We start from the raw sequence: 20,928 nt of genomic DNA on the forward strand, positions 1-20,928 counted from the left end.
ACTTCCCCTGGCACAGCTTGAGACTGTGTCCCCTTGTTCTGGTGCTGGTTGCCTGGGAGAAGAGACCAACCCCTTCCTGGCTACAACCACCTTTCAGGTAGTTGTAGAGGGCAATGAGGTCTCCCCTCAGCCTTCTCCTCTCCAGGCTAAACAATCCCAGCTCCCTCATCCTCTCCTCCTAGGTCTTGTGCTCGAGGCCTCTCCCCAGCTTCGTTGCCCTTCTCTGGACACATTCAAGTGTCTTAATGTCCTTCTTAAACTGAGGGGCCCAGAACTGGACACAGGACTCAAGGTGTGGCCTAACCAGTGCTGAGTACAGGGGCACAATGACTTCCCTGCACCTGCTGGCCACACTATTCCTAATGCAGGCCAGGATGTAGATTGGCTGAGGGTGATTTAAAACATTATTCAGAGAACCTGTAGATCTGGTGAGGAGTCTGAAGAACAGGTCTTAGGAGGAGAGGCTGAAGGAGCTGGAATTGTTTAGCCTGAAGAAAAGAAGAAAGGTGACCTCATTGTGCTCTACAACTACCTGAGATGAGGTTGTAGGGAGGCTGGTGCTGGTCTCTTCTCCCATGTAACTAACAACAGGTCAAGAGGAAATGGCCTCGGGCTGCACCAGGGGAGGTTTAGGTTGGATATTAGGAGTAATTTCTTTTCTGCAAGAGTGGTCAGGCATTGGAACAGGCTGCCGGGGGAGATGGTGGAGTGAGTCACCGTCCCTGGAGGTGTTCAAAAAACAAGTAGATGTGACATTTCAGGACATGGTCTAGTGGTCATGGAGGTGTTGGGTAGAAGGTTGGACTTGATCTTAGAGGTCTTTTCCAACTTTAATGATCCTTTGTCTCTATGATTTTCTGACTCAGAAGCTTTCTGTCCTCTGGGATTGTTCAGGTAAAATGGAAAAAGCTGTGGGTTCTGCAGCTTGTCAAGTGTTGGTGTCACCTCATCTCAGTCTCCTCTCTGTCTGATGGATCAGGACAGTTGGTTGATTTGTAGCTGATGCCTTCCCACAGCTGGCTGGTGTCACAGCAGAGCAAAGCAACTCCCTTGGCCTGTGTAGAAAGGCAAAAGTGCCTCTTGGAGTGGTGCCAGGAGAGCCTCTTGTGAAGGTCAGGATGAAATAAACCACGGCTCTGGCCAGCAGCCTCCTGCGCCGCTTCCCAGCAGATACAGGAACACTTTTCCTGAGGATTGGAAGCAGAGACATTTGCCCTGTGTCTGTGACCCCTGGGACTCATGCTGCTGCTGTCAGTGATCTGTGTGCTGTGAGGAGAGGGTTAAGAGCAGATTGCACTTGTATGAGAGGCTTGAGGATGCATTGGTAAGAGGTGCAATATGTGACTGTAATTCCTCTTCTGTTACCAGTAATATCCTGGTGGGGAAGGGGCAAGGCTGGACCCTGTGTCCCCACTTTCTGGATTAAATTCTCCAACCCAAGCTGGCTCTGGGGAGGGAGTCAGGGTTCTCCATAGGCAGAAATACTGTAAGGAGCTCTGGAGGCCCACTAAAAAAGCAATGACAACTTGAGCTACTCTGCCTTAGTGAGGCCACATCTGTGATGGGTCCAGTTCTGGGCTCCCCAGTTCAAGAGAGACAGGGAACTACTGGGGAGAGTCCAGTGGAAGCTCCAAAGATGCTGGGAGGCCTGGAGCATCTCTGTGAGGAGGAAAGGCTGAGAGACCTGGGACTGTTCAGCCTGCAGAAGAGCAGCCTGAGAGAGGATCTGCTCAATGCTCAGCAAGAGCTAAAGGACCTGTGGAGGCAAGTGGATGGGGTCAGACTCTTGTCAGTGGTGCCCAGTGGCAGCACAAGTGGCAATGAGCACAAACTGGACCCCAGGAGGTTCCATTTGAACAGGAGGAGAAACTTCTTTAGTGTGAGGTTGCTGGAGCCCTGGAGCAGGCTGCCCAGAGAGGTTGTGAAGTCTCCTTCTCTGAAGAGATTGGCCACTGTGGCAGCTGGCCACTGTGATCCTGGGCAAGCTGCTGTGGGTGCCTCTGTTTTAGCAGGGGTTTGGACTGGATGATCTCCAGAGGTCACTTCCAACCCCACCATGCTGGGATTCTGGGATTGTGTGAGATCAGCTAGAGTCCTACACTAGAGTCCCCATCACACAAGCCAGGCCCCCACATGCAGCCTTCTCCAGAGGAGGCAATGTCTATTCCTCGAGTGCTGGGAAAGAGCCTGTAAAATGGTATGGAGTGCTTGGAAGAGCTGTCAAACCTGAACTGACACTGACCAGAGCAGAAGATCTGGGCCAGGCTGGGGTAAACACTGTCCCATGAGATGAATGCAAACACCTGTGCTGCAGCACATCACCATTCCACAGAGCAGGTGAGGCCAAAATCCAGTGAGTGTCTGCTGAGGAGTGCCATGCTGTCCCCCTGCCACCCATGTCACCAGCCACAAAAGTGTAACTGCATGGCCAGCAGCTTTCCAGCAGGAAAAAGGTGGCAGTCAGCCCTTTAACAAGATCCAGCCACATCCACAAATGCAGCAGAAGCACAGCTTGTGTGCCAGAGCAGCTTTGGTTCTGATGGGCCATGAGCAGATGGGGGCTGCTGGGCTGAAACATGCACAAGGTGAGGAGAAGTTTTGTAAATGCTGCACATGATGGTGGTACCTCACTGATACCCCAGCTTGGGCATCAGTGGGAGGGAGGAGAAGCAGCAGGTAAAGCCCTTGGGGAGTGGCATTGCTGCCTGTGGTAAATGTTGAGCACCTTCAGCAAAGTGAGTCCTGGCTTCAGTTTTGAGCCACTCGCCACAAGAAGGATACTGAGGGGCTGGAGAGTGTACAGAGAAGGGCAGTGAAGTTGGTAAAGGGTCTGATGAGGAACAGCTGAGGGAACTGGGGTTGTTGAGAGCCTGGAGAAAAGGAGGTTGAGGGGAGACCTTCTGGCTTTCTACAACTCCCTGAAAGGAGGTTGGAGCGAGGTGGGGCTTGGTCTCTTCTCCCTAGTATCAGGTGATAGAGTGAGAGGAAATGGTTTCTCATTGCACCAGGGAAGGTTTAGGGTGGACATGAGGAACAATTTCTTCCCCTAAATGGTTGTCAAGCCGTGTCAGAGGCAGCCCAGGGCAGTGTTGGTGTCCCCATCCCTGGAAGGGTTTCAAGCCATGGAGATGTGGTTCAGCGGTGACCCAGCAGTGCTGGGTTAACAGTTGGACTTGCTGTGTTTGGCTGTGCCTTGCCTTTTCCACAGATGAGAACCACAGGAAGATGATAAAATACCCCAGGATGTACATTTGGAAAGATAACAACTGCTTTATAGAATTCAGGATTCCTGTGCTGGGGGACTTAACCAACCACATGATGTTAGCTTGTCACAGGAGAGCGTCAAGCTACTTATCTGTAGGAAACATTAAAAGGATTAGGGGTTTTTTGAACGCTCCATGCTAAAAAAAAGAAACTAAAGTAATTTTTCCCTCTCTCCTGTACATTTCCAACTGTCTCCCAGTGGCTGCAGCTGGTGTGGCATGGTGCTACATGCTGTCCTTGGGCATGCAGAATCACAGAACTGTATAGGTTGGAAAAAAACTCTGAAACCATCGAGACCAACCATCAACCCAACACCACCATGGACATTAAGCCATGTACCCAAGTGCCATGTCTATACATTTCTTGAACACCTCCAGAGATGGTGACTCCACCACCTCCCTGGGCAGCCTGTTCCAATCCCTGACCACTCTTGCAGCCAAAAAATGTTTCCTAACCTCCAACCTAAACCTCCCCTGGCACAATTTCAGGGCATTTCCTTTTGTTCTGTTAACTGATACTAGGAAGAGGAAACCAACCCCCACCTGACTCCAGTCTTCCTTCAGAGACCTGTAGAGAGTGTGAGGTCTCCCTCAGCATCCTCTTCACCAGACTAAATCCCAGCTCCCTCAGCTGCTCATAAGACTTGTTCTCTAGACATGCAGCAGCTCCTCAGCCTGCTGGCTTTCACCAGTGCCAGTGAGTGGGTGTCCTTGGGGAGAAGTAACAGCTCAGGGACCTGATGTGCAAGACACTGTGAGTTTCAGGCAGTCATTGGCTTCTTCAGAGGCTTTATAAAACTAAATGAGCACCTGGTGACATGCCTGAAAACCCAGCAGTGGTTGTGCCCAGCTGGCAGCTGAACTGGTGCACAAGCACTGCTGGGTTTTCGGGCATGTCACCAGGTGCTCATTTAAAGCTTAAGGGTTCTGGATCTCATCTCTGCCTTGGGCTCTGGCAAACTGATTCAAAGCTGTTTCTAAAAACCAGGCAAGTTAGAAGCTAATTCACCCAGCATGGTGGGGGTTTGGAAGAGACCTCTGGAGATCATCCAGTCAAACCCTTGGCTAGAACAGAGGCACCCACAGCAGCTTGCCCAGCATCACAATGGCCAGATGGGTTTGGAAGCTCTCCAGAGGAGGAAACTCCACAACCTCTCTGGGCAGCCTGCTCCAGGGCTTCAGCACCCTCACACCAAATGAGTTTCTCTTCCTGTTCAGATGGAACCTCCTGGGTTCCAGTTTGTGCCTGTTTCCCCTGATCCTGTCACTGGGCACCACTGACAAGAGTCTGACCCCAACCTCTTACCCTCCACAAGTCCTTTAGCTCTTTCTGAGCATTGATCAGATCCCCTCTCAGCCTGCTCTTCTCCAGGCTCAGCAGCCCCAGGTCTCTCAGTCTTTTCTCCTCACAGAGATGCTCCAGGCCTCTCAGCATCTTTGGAGTCTCCGCTTGATTCCCTCCAGTAGTTCTCTCTTGAACTGGGGAGCCCAGAACTGAGCTCTGGAACATTTGCCCAGGGAGGTGGTAGGTGTTCAAGAACATGTGAACATGCCACCTGGGGACATGGTTTAATATCCATGGTGGTGTTAGGCTGAAGGTTGGAGTCAATGATCTTAAAGATCTTTTCCAAGCCAAACAATTCTTTGATTCTGACTGGACCCAGTGCTGTAGATGTGGCCTCTCTAGAGCAGAGCAGTTCTTGGCCCCATCTTCCAGCACAGTGCTCTTGGCTTTTAATGCCTGATTTGTACCCCTTGAAGAAGAGAGCTGAGGGGAGGGGTGAACTCCTCTACCCAGAGATAACAAAGCCACATCACCATGGATTTCTAATGCCTTGTGACCCATGCAGAGGCTTTAATAACATGTTTAGCAGCAGCTGACAGTTTATAGTGCAAACACTTCAGTGCTGCAGGATGTTCTGTGCCAGGCAGCTGTGACATGGAGCTGGGGAGGGACTGCAAGGAAGATTTCAGAAGTAAGTCTTTAGGCTCTGGAAATTGAAAAGAGTTAGGAGCCACATGAGGAACAGACCTGGCAAAGAGGGCTTTGAACACTTCAGAGAGGTCCTTGAGAGCAACAGTATTTTCTCCTTGATGGCAGAAGGTCAAAAGGGGATGAAAAGGCACTAATAGCTGCAGTGCTGAGCATGGTCAGCCTCGCAGAGCCTCGTGGCCATCCTGGGGTGTTTCATTGGCCATTGGTGTTCTGGCATGCCCACGGTGTGTCCCATCCTCATTCCCTGAGTGCTGATGAAGCACAGACCTTTGCCTGGAAGGTTATTTAGCAAAGATAGCAAGCTGTGCTGATAATGGGAAGGAAGCAGGTGCACAAATGAGACAGCAACCAGCAGCAGTTGCCTGCATGGATCTGGAGGTGTAAGGAAACAGCATTCGGTGTTGCTAATGGTGTTAAAAATCCAGCTGACGGTCTTGGTGAGAAACTCCAATTGTGAGAGGAGCTTGGTAATGAGGGTCTGCTTGGTAATGAGGGTCTGCTTGGTAATTGGGGTCTGTTCAAACTTCCTGAAATACTGTAATTTGGAAACAGAGTCCTTGAGGCATGGCATGGCTTGGGTTGGAAGGGACCTTTAAAGCTCACCTAGTCCAGCCTCCCTGCAGTCAGCAGGGATATCTGCAACTACAGCAGGTTGCTCAGAGCCCCAGACAACCTGAACTGGAACCATTCCAGGGATGGGGCATCTCCCACTTCTCTGGGAAACCTGAGCCAGGGTTTCACTGTCTTCATACTAAACAATTTCTTCCTTCTCTCCATTCTGAATCTCCCTCTATCAGTTCAACCCATCACCCCTTGTCCTGTCACAACAGGCCCTGCTCAAGTCTGTCCCCAGCTTTCTGATCAGCCCCTTTGAGTATTGAAAGGCCATCAGAAGGTCTCCCTGGAGCCTTCTCTTCTCGGGGCTGAACAGTCCCAACTTGCTCAGCACAGAGGTTTTTGAGCCCTTCCATCACTTTTGTGGCCCTCTGTCATATTTGATACTGTAGTAAAGGTTCTACTAAAGTAGATCAGGAGTAGTGCCCTCAGGAATGAATCTGGGAAGGCAAAGCAGATGGTGAAGGCATCTTCTGGAGTCAGTGCTGTCATCCTCAGGAAAAGTGTAAATTCCTAACATAAACAGAAAGCACAGCAGCCTGGCTGGCTTGATAGACTTAAATGTGTCTGTCTTTGTGTTTTATACTGCAGATCTAGAGACAAACTGTGGGGCTCCAGAGCTCTCACGGTAACCATTTGACTTGCAGTGACTGCTCAGATGACTCTTACTTAGATCAAAATTGTGCCACAATCCTATTTTTCACTTTTTATGTCAAATCTTGCCATGTCCCAGGGCTGCCGGCAGGCGACACTCAGCCAGGGACAATGTGTTCCCTTATTGCTTTTGCCACAAAAGGCTTTGTGCCAGGACATCCTTGCAGAGATAGGATCACAGAATTGTTTGGTTGGAACAGACCTTTAAGACCATCAAGCCCAACCATTAACCCAGCACTGCCAGGTCACCACTAGCTGCAGCTAGGGGAAGTTTAGACTGAATGTTAGGAAGAAGTTGTTCACAGAAAGAGTTATTGGCCATTGGAATGGGCTGCCCAGGGAGGTGATGGAGTCACCATCACTGGAGGTATGGTGGAAGAGACTGGATGGGGTGCTTGGTGCCATGGTTTAGTTGATTAGATAGTGTTGGATGATAGGTTGGACTCGATGATCTCAAAAGTCTTTTCCAACCTGGTCTATCCTATCCTATCCTATCCTATCCTATCCTATCCTATCCTATCCTATCCTATCCTATCCTATCCTATCCTATCCTATCCTATCCTATCCTATCCTATCCTAAACGATGGCCCTCAGCACCACATCTACAAGGCCTTGAAACCCCTCCAGGGATGGTGACTCCACCACTGCCCTGGGAAGCTTGACAGGCCTTGACAACCTTCAAAGGGAAGAAATTGTTCCTCATGTCCAACCTAAACCTCCCCTAGGACAGCTTGAGGCCATTTCCTCTTGTCCTGCTGTTTGTTCCTTGGAAGAAAAGAGTGACCCTCGCCTGTCTACAGCCTCCTTTTGGGGAGTTGTAGAGAGCCAGAAGGTCTCTCCTCAGCCTCCTTTTACCCAGACTAAACAACCCCAGGTCCCTCAGCTGTTCCACTCCAGACCCTTCCCCAGCTTTGTTGCCCTTCTCTAGACCTGCTCCATCACCTCAATGTTCTTCTTGGAGTGAGGGAACCAAAACTGAACCCAGGATTTGAGGTATGGTGTCACCAGTGCCCAGTCCAGGGGGACAGTCCCTGTCCTTGTCCTGCTGGCCACACCACTGCTGATAAAACATCAAAGAACTTGAGAGCCTGAATTGCTGAGTAAGTTGGAGGTTGTTTCTTCTGTCAAGACACCTTGGCAGCTGCCCTGTTTTCATGTCAGGTTGTTGCTGTGCTGTGGGAAAGAGCAGGGCTGGTTTAGGATTGATCTGGGAGTTGTTTGATGGGGACAGGTCCTTGTGCATGCTGCAGTGAGCTGGCCTCATTGCTGGTTGGGGGCAAAGATGGTTGGAGGGTGGTGGGAGGCTTGGTTGGACTATCCCTCTCTGGTAAGGGGCTATGGTAGTTTTTGATGTGGGGAAATTGGAGTAGTTGGTGCCAGACTGCAGCATGTGGCCAGCTGGGACTTGCTTTTATGAGTTCCTGCCTGTGTTTCATCCCAGAGCAGGCTACCTCCTGGCTTGCCGTGCTGTGTTTCTTCTCTTGCATCTCTCCACAGGTCCAAAGCAAGTGGCCCTTTAGCTGCTTGGCAGAGGGAACTGCAGCTAACTCCTGCCACCTGCTGTCCTCTTCTCTCTTCACTTTCTTAAGAGCCTGGCCTATTTAAAAATGCAGGAGATGAAGCTGTGGCTGCCCCATGTCTTACACTGTCCCCGTGCCAGCAACCATCCTGCTACTCGTGCTGCTGACTCTGCCACCTCCTCTCCTCCACCACCACTCCTCTCAGCCAACTAAGAGAAGGTGTTGAATTCAAATGGAGGCTCTGGAGGGAAGGCCAGAGGAAAGGCCCCCTTAGAGGACATGCCACCTTCCTTCAGAACTCTGAGAGCAGGAACTTGTTAGGATGTGATATTTCCCCTGACATCACACTTCCCTGGTTGAAGCCAGGTGGGAGTTGGTCTGTTCTCCCAAAGAACAAGTGATAGGACAATAGGAAACAGCCTCAACTTGCCCCAGGGGAGGTTTAGGCTGGACATGAGGAACAATTTCTTCCCCAAAAGGGTTGTCCAAGCCTATAAGAGTCTGCCCAGGGCAGTGGTGGAGTTCCCATCTGTGGAGAGATTTCAAAGCCATGGAAATGTAGTGCTGAGAGACATGGTTTAGTGGTGACCTGGCAGTGCTGGGTTAACAACTAGACTCAATGACCTGCAAGGTCTTTTCCAACTAAAACAATTCTTTGATCTCAGTCCACATTCTCCTAATCCTGGGTCATGTGGCAGAAATAGTTCCTCATATTTGACTTACTGGAATTATATCATTCTGTGATGCTATGATTAAAAAGCCATGGCAGCAGAAACTTAGACCTGGGTTTTGACAATCCTGGTGAAGACCTAGGCCACCCAGTTGTACTGCTGGGTGCACAAAATACGACTCTCTTAATAGAGGTAATCACAAACTCTTGATTAACACATACTCTTTTGGGGGATCTTCTGTTAATTTAATGACAAAGAACATGGTTTACTGAGTGCTAGATCAGGCTCAAGGAAGGGGAGCCAGAGGAGGGGATGCACTCCACTGGCCAAGACAGCCAACAGCATCCTGGCCTGCATCAGCAGTAGTGTGGCCAGCAGGACTAGGGCAGTGATTGTGCCTGTGTACTTGGCACTGGCGAGGCCAGGCCTTGAACACTGGATTCACTTTTGGGCCCCTCACTCTAAGAAGGACACTGAGATGCTGGAGCAGGTCCAGAGAAGGTCAATGAAGCTGGTGAAGGGTCTGGAAAACAGGTCTGGTGATGAGCAGCTAAAGGAACTGGGGTTGTTCAGCCTGGAGAAAGGAGACTGAGAGGAAACCTTCTGACTCTGTACACTCCTTGAAAAGACATTAAAGAGGTGGAGCACGTCCAGAGAAGGGCAACAAAGCTGGTGAAGGGTCTGGAAACAGGGCTGTCAAGGAGCAGTGGAGGGAACTGGGATTGTTCAGCCAGAACACAAGGAGGCTGAGGGGACACCTTCTGGCTCTCTATAACTCCCTGAAAGCAGGTAGGAGCCAGGTGGGGGTTGGTCTCTTCTGCCTAATATCAGCTGATAGAACAAGAGGAAATGACCCAAAACTGTGCCAGGGGAGGTTTAGTTTGGAAATTAGGAACAATTTCTTTCCTGCAAGAGTGGTCAGGCACTGGAACAAGCTGCCCAGGGAGATGGTGGATTCATGATCCCTGGAGGTGTTCAAGAAATGTGTGGACATGGCACTTGGGGACATCGTTTTAGTGGCTGTAGTGGGTTAAAGGTTGGACTCAGCGATCTTGAAGGTCTTTTCTAACTGAAACAACTCTATGATTCTATGATAGCTGCAAGCTGGAGTTGTGGAAAGCAAAAAACCCCACCTTTCCAGCTGGAATAAGCATGAGATCCATGCTTCAGTGTCCCAGATGCTGGCATGGGGAGCACAGGCAGCGTGCAGCCAGGAGCTGCCTGCTGGGATGTATGGAAGCAGCTATGGCACTGCAAGCTCAGGGCTCCTTGCCAGCACAGCCTGAGCGTCTCCAGCTCATCCCAGCCTGACCTGCAAGTGCTGTAGTAATCTGGAGAACTTGGACAGTTCAGGACAACTGGTTCCTGGGGAGCTCTGCCTTTGCCAAGGTTTAACCTCCACACTGACCCAGGTCACAGAGCACCAGGGTCTGTCTTAGCTTGCCAACTACAAAACTGCTCATATCCTTCCTAAGTGTTGAAATCCCTGGGACTTAGGTGGGAATTTCTGCAGGAGTGACTCAGAGAAGGCCTAGGCTAACTGAGAGGGGATTTTTGTATGTTAAAAGAGGGAAAGGAATGGGAATTTGAGCAGGGCCTGTTGTGACAGGACAAGGGGTGATGGTTTGAACTAGCAAAGAGAGATTCAGACTGGAGAGAAGGAAAAAATGTTTGACACTGAGGGTGATGAATCACTGGCCCAGGTTGCCGAGAGAGGTGGTAGAAGCCTTACCTCTGGACTATTCCAGATCAGGTTGTTTGGGGCTCCGAGCAGTTGCAGATGTCCCTGCTGACTTCAGGGAGGATTGGACTAGATGACCTTTAAAGGTCTCTTGCCACCCAAAGTCTGGGGTTCTGTGATCAGACAAGGGGACATAGTCTCAAGCTGCACCAGGGGAAGTTTAGGCTCAAGGTGAGGAAAAAGTTCTTCACCGAGAGAGTCATTCGTCATTGGAACGTGCTGCCCAGGGAGGTGGTGGAATCACCGTCCCTGGAGGTGTTCAAGACGTGGCACTTGGTGCCATGGTCTAGTCATGAGGTCTGTGGTGACAGGTTGGACTGGATGATCTTTGAGGTCTCTTCCAACCTTGGTGATACTGTGATCTTCCACCTACCGCAAGACGTAGAAGCTGTGCTACATCAAGCCAAGCAAATCCAGGTCTTTGGTGGATGGTTCCTCTGTTCCTAACCTTACGTCTTTTGCTGCTGGGTGATCTTCTTTGCAAAAGATCTCCTCATCAGCCTTGCTCTCCCTCTCTCCCTTAACCTCTTGATTCTTAAACCATGGGTGTTAACTTCTTCTCCCAAACTGATGTCTACCAGCTAGCAGCAGGTACGGTGTCAACCAGCCGGGAGAAACTCTGCTCACCTAAATGCTCAGATGGAGTTAATTGCTGTATTCCTGACAGCAAACTGAGAGTTCTCAATTGAAGGGTTTGCAGTAAAATGTTTTGAGTAATCAGAGTTAATCTTTGGAATAGGTATGGAGTAATTCTCAGGTGACTGTTGTTGGTAGATGCCATAGTTACAGAGCTGAGCTGCTGCTTTGTGGCTACAAATCAAGTGTACTCAAGCTGTCACTGGTAAAAAGCAGGTAATAAAGAGTGGAAGGAAAGAATATTAATGGAGCAATTACCAGTTTCAGTATCTCATTATGGAGTTGGGTAGCTAAATGCTCCAGCAAGCCATGGTAGATGTAGGAATCTCCTTCAGTGTGTGCTGTGCTCTGGAGTTCCAAAGAACCCAGCAGTCTGTGCAGGGGTGCACATGGTGTTATTGCTGAAGATTTGATGAATTTCAGTCATTCATTGGTTGCTGTTTGCACAAAGTAGAAGCAGAGGCATAGAATCACAGAAGAGGTTTGGTTGGAAAAGACCTTTCAGATTGTGGGGTCCAACTGTTAACCCAGCACTGCCAGGGCACCATTAAACCATGCCCCTCAGTACCACATCTACACAGCTTTGAAGCCCTTCCAGGGAGGGGAACACCACCACTGCCCTGGGCAGTTTCTTGCAGGCCTTGACAACCCTTTGGGGGAAGAAAGTGTTCCTCTCGTCCAACCTAAACCTCTCCTAGTGCAACTTGAGGCCATTTCTTCTTGTCCTATCACTTGTTCCTTGTGAGAAGAGACCAACCCACACCTCACTCCAACCTCCTTTGAGGCGGCTGTAGAGAGCCAGAAGGTTTCTGCTCAGTCTTCTTTTTCCAGGCTGAACGACCCCAAATCCCTCAGCTGCTCCTCACTAGATCTGCTCTCCAGACCCTTCACCAGCTTCATTGCCCTTGTCTGAACCCTTCTTTGTTTCATTTTAGAGGAACTTGAAATGCTTCTGCAGAACCAAAACTGAGGTTGAAGTTTGTACTTGGGCTTTGAATGATGGGAGAGTTTGTGCCCTCTTTGTGCCTCTGCCAGTACCTGAAGAACAATGAACAGGCTAGGCCATAAAATTTGGGTTTAAATCCAATTTCTTGGTTAGGAGGTAGAAGACCTTAATGCTTCAAGTGTCAGGTCACTGTCCAAGCAAGGGTGAAGCTGCCTGTGTTCTGAGCCAGTTTGTTCTTTTGTTCTCTGTGGCCTCAGGTCTAAATAACACAGGTGTTGGCACTTGCATTCAGTGTACAACTCAGTGGTGGCATCTTCACATCAGTGGTTTTCTCCATGACCACCTCTCCCTCTGTTTTCCTTCTGCAGTGTCTGGTGTTTGTTTTCCCTCTCACACTTCTCTCTTGGTGGAACCTCTGTTTGTATGTGTGGTCCTACAGGAAGGAAGAAGGCTAAGATGAGGTACATTTTGCAACTGGACACAGACTTTCATGAAGTTTTGCTGATTTTTTTCTACCTAGATACTTCATTTGCCTCCCTCTGCAGCAGTGCAAAGCACATTGTGTGCTCTGCAGAGTTGGACTTGATGATCCTTATGAGTCCCTTCCAACCTGGGATATTTTATGATTCATAGAATCACAGAATGGTTTGGGTTGGAAGAGACCTTGGAAATCATCCAGTTCCAACCACTCTGGCATTGGCAGGGACACCTTCCAGTATATTCTAGGAGGTCCTCCCTGCTAAAATGCTTAGGGGGATCTTTTAAGTTAACATTGTGAGTGGGGGCATATAGCAATGAGGAAGGATGGAGAAATGTGTGTCAGGGCTCATGGCTCAGTGTTGTGGCTGCTGTCTGAGTGCATGCCCAGCTGGGTGGTGCAGTTAAGGGCAGTCATCAGGCACAATAAACTGGGAGAACATCAGGAACAGGAAGAGGCACTCCCTGGTAGGAGTGGTAGGAGGGAGGACTCAGCTCCCACTGCAAATAAGATGAAGCCTCAGACTTCCAAAGGCAAGGAAATTAGGTGAGGAGTAGTAAGAGTGGTAGGAGGGAAGACTTGGCTCTCACTGCAAGTGAGAAGAAACCTCAGACTTCCAAAGGCAAGGAAATGGATGCTGACTGCAGCCGTACTTCACTTGGTACAGCTGGAACATGGTCACACAGCTGGTGTTTATATCAGCTCTAACTGCCCCAGCAGAGGAGGCCAACCTGCTTATTTTCAGGGTTTATGAGGGGTGTCACTTGCTCAAGTGTCCAGGGTGACTTCAGTCACAGGTTGCAGCAGCCAAATTATGAAGCTGTTAAGCAGGGTGTATGATGGAAATGGTGACAGAAGGAGGGCTTGGGGCTTGGCTTTTTAAGCAGTCCTCCATCTTGCAGCTGGACTGTTGGAAACTTGCTGAACTCATCTCCTGAAGGGCTAAGACATGAGCTAAGGCTGCAAGAGGAATTGGGCATCCAGGCTGTACAACTGCCGAGTCCTCACAGGACTTCAAAAGCTTGCTTCCAGAGCGCATGGGGACAGGACTTGGCTGGAGGATGGTGGCATGTCAAAAGCTTGCTTCCAGAGCGCATGGGGACAGGACTTGGCTGGAGGATGGTGGTGTGTCACACATCTTTACAGATTCACAGGCTGCATCAAGTTGGAAGGGACCCTCAGAGATCATCTTGTCCAACCCCCTGCCATGAGCAGGGACACCTCTAACTAGATCAGACTGCCCAGGGCCACATCAAGTTCTTTTAGTCCCTGCTGTGTGTAAGGCTCAGAGTGGGGTTTGGCACATCAAACTTGTGCAGACACTGAGCCACGGGGGTGATGTGAGGAGAGCCGCAGAGCTTGGTGATGGTGTTTAGGTGCTGCATGTTCATGCCAGGAGTGACAGGAGCTGTGCTAAGCTTAGAGACCTTCAGGCTCAGGGAAGTTTGAGCAGGTGTAGTCAGGAAAGAAGCCTCAGGGGTACATCTTTTATCATAATGCAGAGTCATAGAATCATAGAATAGTTTGGGGTGGAAGGAATCTTAAAGATCATCTAGCTCCAATCTCCTGCCATGGGCAGGGATGCCTTCCACTTGGTTGCTCAAGGTGTTGTCCAACTTGGCCCCCCCAACTTGGGGGCCAACCACGGCTTCCCTCAGCAACCTGTTTCAGTGTCTCACCACCCTCACTGTAAAGAGTTTCTTCCTGGTTTCCAGTCTCAATCTCCCCTCTTCCAGCTCAAAGCCATTGCTCCTTGTCCTGTCACTGCAAGCCCTTGTCAAAAATCCCTCCCCAGCTCTCCTGTAGCCTCCTTCAGGTACTAGAAGGCTGCTCTGAGGTCTCCCTGGAGTCTTCTCTTTTCCAGCTGAACAGCCCCGAATTTCTCAGCCTGTCCTCATCAGGGAGGTGCTCCAGGCCTTCATAGCCTCCTCTGGACCTTCTCCAACAGTTTGATGTCCCTCATGTGTTTGGGACACCAGAACTGGACACAGTGCTCCAGGTGGGGTCTCAGCAGAGCAGAGCAGAGGGGCAGCATCCCCTCACTGCTGCATACAATAGCTCCTGGCCAGCAAGAGGCTGCAGGAAACGTATTCCTGGTTCTCCCGAGCAAACGATGCGGTGTGGGCGACACAAATGCGACGCAAGGACTGAAAGGCAGCTTTTGTCAGGTGTGTGTGACCCCAGTCTGTGTTCTGTTCACAGCTTTGACGTGGAAAATGGCCCTTCTCCAGGCCGCAGCCCGCTGGACCCGCAGGCCAGCTCCTCCTCGGGGCTCGTCCTGCACACGACCTTCCCGGGCCACAGCCAGCGCCGGGAGTCCTTCCTCTACAGATCCGACAGCGACTACGACTTGTCACCAAAGACCATGTCCAGGAACTCCTCTCTCCCGAGTGAACAGTAAGCACCAACTCAGCTCACATCATGCTCTACAGTAACTGAGCGCTTTGCATCACCTCCTGTAATCCTCAGAGCTCTGCTAGGAGGAGAGCACAGATGGTGCTCACATTTCATAGCCCAAGACGGGTACTTTCATGTTCTGCCAGGGCATGACTTCCTTCTCCCCATCCCATCCTTGAAATCATAGAATGATGGGGGTTGGGAGGGACCTCTGGAGATCATCCAGTCCAACCCCCTGCTTAAGCAGGGGCACCCACAGCAGCTTGCCCAGGATCACAATGCCCAGCTGGGTTTGGAAGCTCTCCAGAGGAGACTCCTCAACCTCTCTGGGCAGCCTGCTGCAGGGCTCCAGCACCCTCACAATGAAGAATTATCTCTTCCTGTTCAGATGGAACCTCCTGGGTTCCAGTTTGTGCCCATTGCCCCTTGTTCTGTCACTGGGCACCACTGAGAAGAATCTGGCCCCATCCTCTTGCCCCTCCAACAGGTCCTTTATCTCTTGCTGATAATCAGATCCCTTCTCAGGCTGCTCTTCTGCAGGCTCAACAGCCCCAGATCTCAGCCTTTCCTCCTCACAGAGATGCTCCAGGCCCCTCAGCATCTTGGTAGCCTCCACTGGACTCTCTCCGTGGCAGAGAGTTTTGGAACTGGATGATCTTTAAGGTCCCTTCCAACCCATACCATTCTGTGATTCAGTGATGATTCTGTGTCCACACTGGACCTTCCAGCAGGAGAAGCCAGTTGCTCCAGCTTGGTGGTTTTCTGGACTCCTTTTTTCTCTGTTAAAACTCTCACCCTGTGTTCTCAGAGTCTGGTTAACATCGTGTCTGCTTTTTCTTAAGTTGGTAATGCTCCATAAGCCTGGACGGCAGACATATGACTCTACTTGTATTTATACTGTTCCTCTTCTCCATCCTGTTTTCTGTCATGGGTTGTTGAAAATACAGCAGAAAGCTGAGACAGATGGTCAAGCTTGAGAGATCAATACAAGAGGGAGCTCAAATGAATGTCCTGCAATTGCCCTTTATTTTAAAGGCATCATTTAATGTTTCAAAGCAGCCGTTAAACTGTTACCTAAACAAAAGGCTTAACTGTTGTGAAAGCCCTGCAAGTCTTGTCCTGAAAGACACATTTAAATATTTGCAAGATCCAGGAGGAGAATTCTGAAAGAGAACATCCCTCCCTGTCAGTTAACATCTAGTAGATACTTACCAAAGTACCCACTCCAAATTATGCAAATAGTGTATTTTGTGGAAATGGGGGAGGGACAACTCTATCCAGCTGTGCTCACCACCCTCATCTCCTCCAGCTTCATGTCTGCCTGCAGGTAGAGGTGTTCATTTACTGCAGGCATCAAGGTTTGTGCCACACTCAGGAGAGCTGACATCTCCATGCTGACCTGGTTTTGACATCACTGTTGAGACAACTTCAATTAAAATGCAGATTTAGCAGCACTGATACCTGAACCTGGTCATGCTCTGTGGTGGCACAGCCAGAGACTGATCCCCTTTGAAGGGGTCCAACCTTGGGGGACACCTCTTGAGAGATGCTTGCAGCCATCTGTGCTCTCCCCAGAACCATGCAGAGCCATGCCTCTTCTGCTGCCTGCATTCATCTGTGTTCCATCTGCAACCATGCCTCTTCTCCTGTCTGCAGCCATGTCTCTTCTGCCTGCAGCCATTCTTCTTCCCCTGCCTGCAGCTGTGCCTCTTCTGCTCATAGTCATTCCTTGTCTCCTGCCTGCACTGTGCCTCTTCTCCTGTAGGTAATATCACAACAAAACCCCTTCTTGCTGACTGCCTCCCCGCATTTTTGTCCAGCCTTCCAAGATAAAACGGGCCAGCTAAACCCCAGCGTCTGAATAACATCCCAGACCGTGGCAGAGATCAACAAAAGCCAGGAAATTCAAAGCTGACCTTTCCCCTGGGCTGTTATGGTTTTTTTTCCACAGCACTTTAAGCGTGCTGCCTTAACTTTTGGATTTCCTGGCTTTTATGGTGTGGTCTTACCGATGTGAACAGTGGCTCCAGCTGGGTTGTTTTGGATGTACACTGTGAAACCTTTTTCCATCAGGAACAAGACTTTATGAGGTGTTAAATCAACGCTACGTGGGTTCATGTACTATTTTCTTTGGGTCGTGGGTGCTGCCTGGGGGAACCTCCCCTCAGTAAAATGCTATTTTGGGGCAAATGACGCCAGTTTTTGAGGTCAGTTGTCTCATGTTCTCCCATTTCTCCTTAGGCATGGGGACGACCTGATTGTCACACCTTTTGCCCAGGTGAGTTGGCAGCTGCTTTGGCTTCCCATGTTAAAAACAAACTCACAAAAGAACCTTGACACAGAGAAGATAACGTCCCTGGTGTTCCCTCTCCTCATAGGTGCTGGCAAGTCTACGAAGTGTGAGGAACAACTTCACACTCCTCACCAATTTGCATGGCACCTCCAACAAGTAAGGCTGGTATTTTTCCTTCTCTGTACGGCTGGCATGCAGGAAGGGGCGGCGGGGTGGGGGGGAACCGAGGAACCGCGGCCGCTGTTCTCCGGCCCTCCTCCCCCGCCGGCCTCGGGCTCCAGATTGCGGTGCCTCAAGTTCCTGCCGCGCCATGCGCTAGGCGCCAGGGGGCGCCAAAACGCAGCCCGCTGCCTTGTCCCGGCCGCTGTATTGTGTTTTTGGGGGGCATGGCGAATGCTTGCGGTGTGGGACCTTCACTCGGTTTGGCACCTTGGCTGTTCACGGTGTTCATAGAATCATGAACTCATAGAACCGCAGAATCAGTTTTATTGGAAAAGACTTGTAATGTCGTCAAGTCTGACCATCAATCCAGCACTGCCAGGTCAACACTAAACCATGACCCTCAGCACCACATCTACACAGCTCTGAAACCTCTTCAGGGATGAGGACTCCACCACTGCCCTGGGTAGCCTCTTCCATTGTCTAACAACTCTTTCAGTGAAGAAATTGGCCCTCATGTCCAGCCTAAACACCTCTGGTGCAACTTGAATTCGTTTCCTCTTGTCCTATCAGTTGTTCCTTGGGAGAAAATACCAACCTCCACTTGGCTCCTACCTCCTTTCAGGGAGTTGTGGAAAGCCAGAAGGTGTCCCCTCAGCCTCCTTGTGTACGGGCTGAACAACCCCAGTTTCCTCAGCTGCTCCTCAACAGTCCTGTTTCCAGACCATTCACCATCTTTGTTGCCCTTCTCTGAACATGCTCTTTAATGGCCTTTCAGGGAGTGTAGAGAGCCAGAAGGGTTCCCCTCAGCCTCCTTTTCTCCAGGCTGAACAACCCTCAGCTGCTCCTCACCAGACCTGCTCTCCTCAACCCTCAGCTGCTCCTCACCCAACCTGCTCCAGTACCTCAATGTCCTTCTTAGAGTGAGGGGCCCAAAACTGAACCCAGTGTTTGAGATGTGGCCTCACCACTGCCAGTACAAGGAACAATCCCTGCCCTGGTCCAACTGGTGACTCTATTTTCAGTAGATTCATAGGTGCCCAGCTCTGGATGGAGATGTCACTGATTTTCAGGTCAGTCAACCTGTGGTGCTGTCCTGCACTGCTGTGATTTCTTCATGAGAGGGCTGTTCACAGCCACAGGGTAGACACCAAGGAAGGAAACCCCAATCATGAGAGTGTAGGGATGGTGAGGATTTCCCCATCTGGTCAGGTTCAAGGGGGTGACTTAGAAAGCTGCCCCATGCTGCCTGCAGACCAAGGATCCTATGTCACTTCCTTTGCTGCTGTAGTTGCAGTGAATGGGGAAGGTGGTGCACACAAGAGGAGGATGTAATTTTCCTACCTGCTGAACAGGAGAAACCAAACAAAGTCCTTTTTACACCTTTGTCCGGAATCACCATTTCCCCTCAGCTATTTATAATGAGCAAAGTCCTCATCATTTTCTGGCCTGGTTTGCCCCAAGAGAGCTGTATTGCGTGGAGCCAGCATCATTCATTCCTGGCAGGGATGGCTGTGCACCCACCCATCCCTCCCTGGGACTGCCAAGCTCCGCTTGCTCAAAGCTGTCTCCCGACAGAAAGATGAGCTGCAAAAGTGGGCTCCATTGGGACACCCTGAGCTTGCTTCACTGCCACATGGAGGAATGGCATCTCCTGGGTGCCCACCATGGACTCTGCTTTCTGCCTGCCAGCACAGTCTTGCCTTTTACGTAAAGCCCAGCATTTTATCCAGGCCTGAGTTTTTCCTGCTGCTGATTTCTTTTTGCAAATGTTGATGGGAAGGAACCACCGCATTCCAAGATGGAGGTTAATAGAAAACCAGATGGCTAAAAGAGATTCCTTTTTTTTTTTTTAAGCTTTTTTAAGATCTTTTTCATTATTATTCTTGACCAACTCAAGCCTTTCACCAGTTCCTAATGAGGAGAATCTGAAATTGGACAGGGCCGGAAGGAAATGAGGGCGTAACCTGTAGGACACACAGGCATCTTGCAGTGTCCTTTTGAAAACATTCCCAGATTTGATTGAGGTCTGAAGTTGTTTGCCCAGCCAAAGCCATTGAAGTGTTTAAACCATTATATCCCAAAGATCCAAGTCCGTGGCAGAATGTGCTTCCAGGCACTGTGGAGCTTCCCTCACAGTTTCCAAACAGCTCTGCTGGGTTACAGCCCCCCTGCCAACTCATGATTTTATCATATGTCTCATGATATGTGGCATTTTACTTAAGCTTCTGCTCCGGGGGGATCATGAGAATCTCAGCTTTTCTTTAGTCCCTCCTCTCCATCTCTCTCTTTTTATTTTTTTCCCTCCTCCTCCTCCACCCCTCCTGGCCCGAGAAAGAAAAAAGAGGATGCTGTCCACATAGTTACAGAAAATGCTGGAAAATATGAATGTTAAGGGCTGGAGGGGAAAAAAAAAACAACTGGTAGTCATATTTTTTTGGACTTTAACGTCAGTGATTTTAAGGCAGTTTCCTGATTGGAAAAGTGGAGAGTATGATTAATGGTTTCGGAGAGCCTGACTTTGGCAGATGAGGACCAGGACACGGTCAGAAAGCATCCGGCGCCTGCTCCTCTTACTGCCCGCTGGCAGGAGGGAAGGAGCAGGAAGCAGTAGCCATGGCCACATGAGCATAGTGGTGGTGCCTAAGAAGGGGCAGTGGTGTCGAAATCCAGCTCTCAGGGACTCTCTTGCAGAAACTAGGATGGGCGACCTAATTCCAGGGTGCTGGAAGCGGTGCCATTCCCTGTTCGGGCTCTGCAGTGGGGAATACCCTGTGGAATAGTAGCTCATCCTTCCCCACCCCCCCAAAGACATGTCTGTGCAACTCAGCACAGGGTTTGGAGATACCTGGAGCATGTCTCCCCAGATACTGGAGCCACAGCGTGGTGTCCCTGTTGGGGAGTTTCTGTTTTTTAGAGATTTTGAGATTTGGCTTTTCAAAGGCTCAGCAGAGGCAGGTTGAGGCACATTTGCAGAGCAGCAGGCATCCAACACGCGCACCCTGTGCTGAACCCTTCGAAGAATCTGGGTCCTGCAGCTCCCTCCAGAAAAGCCAAGCCTTTGAAATCCCACGTGGCAAACGGGCGCTGCACCCAGGGCAGCCTTTCTGCTGAGGAGCAGCTTTGGTGCCCACGCACTGCTGGCAGCGGGGGAGGCTGGGGCCGAGGTTTGAGCAGGACGGGAGATCTCACCTGCTCAGCCAGGTCTTCCTGGAGAACCCCCCGCAGCTACCATCGCAGCCCAATTGAGCCGCTCACTTGCTTTGATTTCAGCTTCAAAGGAGAGCTGGCGAATAATGGAGGTTTCAGTTCAGTGGCTGACTCCGAAAAAAATTGGGGTTAGAAGGTTGGCTAGGAGAGAGTGGGGGGAAATACAGCTTCAGTTCAAGCGTATCAGAAACTTCTTAGGGAAGCGAAAACCCAAAGTTTGGGGTTGGGTCGGCCTGGAGTACTGCATTCGATGCGAAATGGAGGATCCTGATTTTGGTGTCAACTCATTTTAACTTCTCTGAAAGAGAAGTTTCTTCCTCCTTGGGTAAATGATGGTTTCAACTTGAAA

At 50.2% G+C, this 20,928-nt stretch overlaps 1 protein-coding gene across 4 annotated transcripts in view; it reads left to right on the forward strand.

The window, feature by feature from the left end:
- Positions 1–20,928, forward strand: part of PDE4B (phosphodiesterase 4B) — a 288,611-nt gene that overhangs the window by 181,643 nt on the left and 86,040 nt on the right. For all 4 annotated transcript variants that reach the window (XM_068140841.1, XM_068140842.1, XM_068140849.1 and 1 more), the window contains 3 exons: positions 14,723–14,917; positions 17,159–17,195; positions 17,296–17,366. In XM_068140841.1, the coding sequence (XP_067996942.1) occupies positions 14,723–14,917; positions 17,159–17,195; positions 17,296–17,366 (303 nt within the window). The remainder of the gene's footprint in view (positions 1–14,722; positions 14,918–17,158; positions 17,196–17,295; positions 17,367–20,928) is intronic.

This window comes from Melanerpes formicivorus, unplaced genomic scaffold (assembly GCF_026170545.1).
Source record: "Melanerpes formicivorus ecotype bairdi unplaced genomic scaffold, bMelFor1.0.p_v2 SCAF_7, whole genome shotgun sequence".
NCBI lineage: Eukaryota > Metazoa > Chordata > Aves > Piciformes > Picidae > Melanerpes > Melanerpes formicivorus.